At 55.8% G+C, this 7,145-nt stretch overlaps 1 protein-coding gene across 1 annotated transcript in view; it reads left to right on the forward strand.

Annotated features, from left to right (window-relative positions):
* The window catches only part of VAV2 (vav 2 guanine nucleotide exchange factor), a gene marked incomplete at its 5' end in the record, with an annotated part of 46,526 nt that extends 43,367 nt beyond the window's left edge, over positions 1-3,159 (forward strand). The window contains 2 exons of the mRNA XM_010080285.1: positions 2,331-2,485; positions 3,112-3,159. Coding sequence (XP_010078587.1) covers positions 2,331-2,485; positions 3,112-3,159 — 203 coding nt within the window. The remainder of the gene's footprint in view (positions 1-2,330; positions 2,486-3,111) is intronic.
* Between the last annotated feature and the right edge of the window lie 3,986 nt (positions 3,160-7,145).

A 7,145-nucleotide genomic window follows, 5' to 3' on the forward strand; every position in this document is an offset into this window, starting at 1 on the left:
CTGGGGGCCTGTGGCCGGCCCTGCCACCAGCTGTCCCAGCTCTGAGCCCCTGCGCAAGACCTGCTGCATGCTTTGCCTCCTATTTCTCCATCAGCTTTTAAAGCAATGTGCATGATAATATTTTTTTTATTTCCTTTTTAATGCGTGTTCTGCCTCTTTCTGTTTCTCTCTAACCTCTTTGCAGCCTCCTGCGCTTCCTACAACTTTTCTTTTCTCAGTCCTCAGGGCCTCAACTTTTCTTCTCAGAGCTCCTCCAGTCCCTTCTGGTCAGGTACCAGTGCCTCTCCCTGCCGGAGGGACCTGCCACCTTCCCCAGGCTGCAGCATCCCCAGCTTGAAAGCCATCGCCAGGGGACCTGCGGGGTCCCCGCTGTCCCTCCATCGCCCGCAGGCAGTTCAGGGGGTCCCCAGTGCTGCTCTGGGGCACAGCCTGGAAATAAGTAAATGAACCAAGGCAAAACGCACTCTCCTATCTCCCCAAAATCAGGGCAGGGAGGAGATGGAGTTGTCACTATTTGAGAAAAAAGGCTAAAATTAACGAAAAAGGGAATCTAGCGCATTGGGATCTCATGATGTACTTCAAGCTTGACCTCCTTACCCCGTGTGTTTCACCGAACGAGCATTGGCATCACGCTGTCTTCCAGACTTTCTCTGTGCTGTACCGAAACATCTCAGTGTCCAGCGGGTTTTGAGCTCTGGGATCTGAGGCTGCTCAGGACGGGGGGGTGACCCTGGGCTGTCAGACGTGTTCTGGAACTCGGACTCTGCAGAGAGTCCAGCGGTGCTCCGGCCGCTGAACCCCAGTGATTTGAGTGTGTTACAGACCAGTGTCTTCCTCCTTGTTTGGCAGGGATCAGAGCAAAAATGTGCCAGTTAATTTCTTCCTATTTAAGCTTTTACCTTTTAGTATTTTCTTTAGGCTGGACAGGAGAAATCACTGGGAAAGCCACACGTGCTTTGCTTGGGGCTGTGTTTGGGAAGAACACTTAACTTTTCAGGGTGTTGGAGCATAATTCTGGGCACTTGGGATCCTCTAACTGCACGAAAAGTATTGCAGAAATTAATTTGTGCAGCACTGGGCTCTGAGCAAGCTCCTGATGACAGAGTTCAAAGCTGCAGCGGTTCTCGCTCCGTTCCCAGCCTGGGACGGACGAGCCCTCCAGCGATTGCACGTTGTGTGTCTGGACCGTCTCCATCGTCATCCTCATCTCCTTCCATCCTGAGAGCTGAAAACCTGGGCAAAGCTTTTCCTCAAACATAGTTCAACCTTGGTTTGCAAACATTTTAAATTGAAATTAATCCTCAAGAGTCTGGGGACAAAAAGGGCAGCTTCACCAAAACACGATGTGTCCCTTTAGGGTTGGGTTTTTAAATTTTAGTCCTTTTTTTTTTCTTCATCTTCTTATTTTTTGCAAACTTCAGAGAAGGTGCATTTTTCACCTCCTCTGCCCATCCCATCCCTCCCGCTGTTCTCTCCAGCCCTCCTTCCCAAGCCGAGTACCGCACCCGCCTGTCCCCGCTCCTTCCTGCTGCTCCTCTGTGCCGAGGGCTCTGTCACTGTCCGAGTGCCTTCCTGAGCATCCCCTGCCTGAAGCCACGGAGATCTGCAGTGCTGGGGCCGTGCCAGTGCTGGCGGAGGCTGGGTCCTGGGACATCACAAGGCGTTGATCAGCATTAGGGTTTGCAGGGTGATTTTTGCACATTTTGGTCTGTTATGGGACCAAGTTTCCTCTGGCTGTCCCCTGGGACAGGAGCATGGAGGATACCAGGTGAGCAGCTTGTTCCTCCTCGTGGCAAAACCTCCAGGTTTTGCTCAGCATCTCTAGGAGAACTCAATCCCAATAGCTCTTGGTTTTTTATAGTTTAAATACAAGCTGATTTGCCAAATCTCCTTTCAGCAAGGTGGTCCCATCAGGTGCTGGGAGCTGTGCAGCAGCCAGACCTGATATTGATGGTGGAACAGGATTTTTCCCTGATTTCTGTGTTACTGACTGTGTATTCCTATGAAATTTTCTCATTTACCGCCACCTCACAAAAATGCGATCCCAACCAAGCCCCTCCTAGACTCTCCAGCTCAGCAGAAAGAGGCTCCCCAAGCCCACAGAGCTATTTGAAGCCCAGTTTACCCCCAGCTGCCCCAGTCCATGCTGGGCTGAGCAGTTCGGACGAGGCCAGCCCCGGCATCCCAGCTGATCCGGGTCGTGGCATTGCAATGGGAACCAGCGCCGTGATGGAAAACCCAGGTTGAACCTCACCAAGCTTTCCCCAGGCTTCGGCCGGTCCCACGCGTTGGGGACAGCTCCCGACTCCCTGTGCTTTGTCCCCTGGCAGTGTTCACCCCACGGGTCATAGGGACGGCGGTGGCACGATACAACTTTGCGGCGCGGGACATGCGGGAGCTCTCGTTGCGAGAGGGTGACGTGGTGAAGATCTACAGCAGGATCGGCGGGGACCAGGGATGGTGGAAGGGGGAAACCAACGGAAGAGTAAGTGAAGCTGGATAACGTCCCCTCCCGTTCCTGCCACGCACAGTCCTCCCTGCCCGCTCCCAATGCAGCCTGCTGCCAGGACAGCAGAGGGCAGAGGGACATGTCCTGCTCTCTCTTGTTCTTTTCTGGCTCATGGACGGGCTGTCATCTCACGGGAGCCACCCCTGTGTCACCAGTCAGTGCTGTGTGCCAGGGACGTGCGATGCCCACGCCAGCGTAGGCAATACCCGAGTCTGCCCGTCCTGCTCCTGGGGGATTTGTGCAGGAGGGGCTCTGTGGGTACAAGGCTCAGCATCCCGGGGAAAAGCAGCAGGATGGTGGCTTGAGCTGGTGTGCCACAGAGTTTGTACCACTGGGGACAGATTCTTCATGCCCTGATCCCTTATACATTGCAGACAACCTGTGTCTCCAAGGCAATGTATAGCTGCTAGCTCCATCCCAAATCAGGGTAACGGCTGCACCACCTCCCCATCACCACCATGCGTCGGGATGTGGGTGCATCCAGCACCCTACAAATGTCTCACCAGGAACAGCACGTGGCGGCGGGGGAATAGTCCCAGTGACGGAGCAGGAGGTCCCTTCAGCTCCCCCGTCCCCAGCTCACCTCTCCGCTTCCCCGACAGGTTGGCTGGTTTCCCTCGACGTACGTGGAAGAGGAGGGGGTGCAATGACTGCGGGGATGGCGGATGGAAAGTCATCGAGCGCCCAGAGCGAGCCGCTGCAGACCGTGCACACTTGTCCCGACGCCTGCGGCTCCCCGTGAGACGCGGACCGGGACTCGCTCCCGCAGACTTTGGCAATCCATTCCTCTGTACAGTGTGTGTGTGCGCCGGGGCCGCCGCCGGCCTCGCTCCCGTCCCGTGTCTAGAAGATTGATGGTCTGTCGGATAACGTTCGTGTAGCAGCTGCGGAAGAGCCCCGGGAAAGCCGCGCTGCCCACGGACAGAGCCCAGAGACTCTGCGCGGCGCACACCAGGGGATGGGGTCCCGACCCCTTTAGGAAAGGTGTTTGAAAAGCCACCGTGGTGATGGTGGTGGGAGGGGTGAGGCTGAAGGTCTGCACCTGGGCTGGTGCCTGGGTGTGCCGAGGTGAGAATTTGGGGATTTCTAAGGGGAGGGAGCGGCTCAGCCCCGAGGAGCCGGCATGGACCCCCACCACGCTGCTGGGGTGGGTTCCCCGGGTCAGGATTTCGGCAGTGTCCCTGGCAGCCGTGCAGCACCGTGCTGTGGCTGGGGCGAGGGGACAGAGTGGGGACACCCGGACCTTGCTCGTCTCTGAAGGATGCCAGCTGTGATGCCAGGAACGTGTTTTGACCATCAGACGGAGGCTGGAAGTGACCTCCAGGTCAGACAGGAGGGGAAGGACCCCCATTGGCATCCCAAGCCCATTTTCTTTACAACAGCCTTCGGTCCCACTGGCCTCGCTGGCGGTGGAGGGGCAGCCCAGGATGCTGACTGGTTTCTCTGGGTCGGGGTGCATTGCAGGACTGGAGACATGCTTTGCCACGCAGGGGTTTTAGAGGCCACCACGGCACTAGGTACACGCAGAGGAGCAGACAGGAGCGTGTCCGTGGGTCTGTCCTGCCCTGGCTCCCAGTTCCACTCCCCCCAGGCTGATTTTTCTCGCAGCCGTGCCACGTCCCACCTCGCTGAGCTCAGGGGGTGAACCCACCTGAGGAAGGGCTGTGGTATGAACTCCTGATTGCTCTGGCTGAATTGTGAAAGCTTCTCTTCCTCCCCAGCTGTGCACTTTTGGGGGCTTTGAGCAATACCCCCTTCCTCCCCCAGGCTGTTACTGCTGCTGTCAGTAAAGGTCCGTCTGTCCTGGCATTGCCACTTTGTTCCGAGCACCGTCCGTCTGCGTCTGTTCTTTCCAAAGCACAGCCCCGAGTGGTTAGCAGGCAGAGCTGCTGGGTGGAAATCCTGGCCATCATCTTCTGCCAGCCCCTGGCTTTGCTCTCCAGCTCCAGAATTTCCTTCCAAAGTGCAAATATGAACAAATGTGTGTGACAGGGAATGACTTTCATCTCTCCAATATCTGAGCCCTGGAGATGCCCTCCAGCCTCTCCGAATGGCAGTTGGAGCTGGTGCTTCCGTGCCCTGATGTTCCACTGGGATTTGAGGTGGTCCTGCCGTGGGACGCTGTGTTCCCAGTGCCAGCTCAGGTCTGGGAGACATTGGCATTGGATGGGCGAGCAGTGCTGATGGGCAAGTGGGTGCTGATGGGCGAGCGGGTGCTGATGCCCTCATTTCCCTGGCACGGGGGTACCACAGCTGCATCCAAAGCCTTGCCGCAAACAAAGCATCAATACCCTGCTTGGGATAATAGATGGAGGAGTTTGGGGCTCTTGCAAGGAAAAGGAAAAGGTGTAAACTTGGAAATTAAACGTCGTTGCTCAGTGACAAGCCCAGAGCCATCCTGCTTTGCTGCCCGTCCTCCCGGAGCCCCGTGGGTCCCCCCACGCTCGGTGCCGTGGGGGCAGCAGGTGGGTGCAGCTGGGTCTGGCCGGGCGGGTGCCCACCAGTGTCCTGCTCTGTGGGGTGACGGGGATGCGGAGGGGGCTTAGGACTGTCCCAAGGTACGGTTTGGTGCTAACCTCCCCTGGTCAGCCCCTCGATGCTCGGCACGGGGTCCGCTCAAGGGGTTCCGTTTGCAAGGGGAAACTCGGGGGTGCAGCTGGCGATGCCCCTCCCGTGCAGAGGGTCCTGCACCGGTTCCCATGGCTGTGCTGGAGCTGGGGGGTGTTTGGGGTGGATGAGACGCACACACACACCCGAGACAAACTCACGATAGCTCATGGTATGCCTCATCCTAAAGCCTTATGCAACCCTCCTGTTTAACATGGCAGCGAGGGCATCCCCTCTGGAAGAGCCTGTACTCCATCACAGGGACCATGCACCGTCCCTCCCGTACGCCCCAAAGGGATCCCCGACCCCCGCCGCTGCCCGCATTCCCCTCCCAGCCCTGCCAAACCCCCCCTTCCCTCCGGAGAGCTCTCCCTCACGTGTTTACTGTTGTAAGAAACTTGTTAAAAAGATTGTTCTGTTTGTAAGTAATTATTCAGCCATTTGCCACAATATATATCTGTGAATAGGAAAGGGAAAAATGTTTTTTTATGATGGCAAGAAAATTGTATATATATTTTAGTTCATCGCAGATCATTCGAAATTGCAATGGGATACGGTGGAAAATAATATGTAAATTCTTTGGGTTTTTTCCTTTGCACTGCACTAACTGGGGGAGGGTGGAGGGGGTTTAAAGAGAAAACTGTTTGTTTATGGAATAGTTTATAGCTGGGAATTTGGAAATCATTTGGAATAGCTTGTAATGCTGGAATAGAAACTTTAGCTGCTACTTAGAAACCCTTTTGCATGTGGTTTTCCCAGACCTTTTTAAGTTACAATACAGCAAAGTAAATTCCACAACGAAAAAAAATAAAAGTGTAATTTTGCTGATAGGTTTTTTTTTTCCAGCCATGGTTTGTAGTGTGGCAGAGGGCTCGGGCTTGGGTCGGGTTTCTTGCCACTGAAGCCCTCTTGGCTGCGCTGGGGCCGGAGCGGCGGCTGGGCCAGTCTGGGGGTGATGGGTGCTCACGGGAACAGATCCTTTCTGATTGCTGCTGTGGAGTGTAAGTGTTTGTGCCCTTCCAAAACTCAGAGTAGATCCTGCAGTGCTGGACACGGCTCTTTGCAGAGTTCCTTCTTGTTTCTGCAGCAGCTGCCCCTCGTGCAGTTGTCCCCGGCTCCTGCCGGGTGCTTCCCTGGGGCTCCTCTCCCTGCCCGAGCTGAAAGGCTGCGGGGTGAGAGAAGGAGCACGATTTTCCACGCCTTTTAGTCACTCCCCAGTATCATATTCCGGAATCCCAGTGGGTCTTGTGTGCTGTGTGTGTTTTCCAGAGCAATAAAGACATTGCACAGTTGCTTATGAAATACCTGAGGCATTGCTGGAGGTTTCAGCCCTGAGCAGGGACCTGATGCCACTGTGAGCTGCTGTGTCATTTAATTAATAATAACATTATTTTTTTTCTGCTCTTGGAGTCCCCAGTGCTTTCTCCTTCTCGCTTCAGCTTTCACAGGGCTGTAGCAATGAGCAGAGGTGTTTTGCTCAGAGAAGCAGGACAGGAGCTGGACGCTAGCTTTTGGATGCTGGTTTGGAAAGATGCTGCTCAGGCAGGTATTTAGACTTGGCCGAGGTAACGACCCCTGCCTGGGATAAACCCTTTCCCTATCGTGGCAGTTCAGGCCGGGGAAGCTCCCTGACATACACCATGTATGAAATACCTGGTTTTGGTACCCAAGTGCTCTCCTCCCGGCCCCGAGCGGGTCAGGCATCACCCCCGGATGCCCACGGTGCGGCTGGGCAGGTGGAACTGGCTGATGGCTGCAAGAGCAGGTAAATGCAAAAATCTGCTTCCTGGCAAGGTCCTGCCTTTGGGGACGTCCCTGCCACCCCAGGGGCTGGCTCCTCGGTGGCAGCCGGTGACATTTAACCCTCGGGGGGTGCTTGGATCCAGCAGTGTTTCGACAGCCGGCTTCGCTTGGCTCCACATCCAAACCTCCTGCTGGGGTTTGCACTGCTGCGGGGTCTCGTGCCTTGGGGACAAATGGGGCATTTATTCGCTGTGCCCGGCCACGGCCCGGCGCCGTAACCAGAGCA

Source organism: Pterocles gutturalis, unplaced genomic scaffold, assembly GCF_000699245.1.
Source record: "Pterocles gutturalis isolate BGI_N339 unplaced genomic scaffold, ASM69924v1 scaffold8554, whole genome shotgun sequence".
Taxonomy (NCBI): domain Eukaryota; kingdom Metazoa; phylum Chordata; class Aves; order Pterocliformes; family Pteroclidae; genus Pterocles; species Pterocles gutturalis.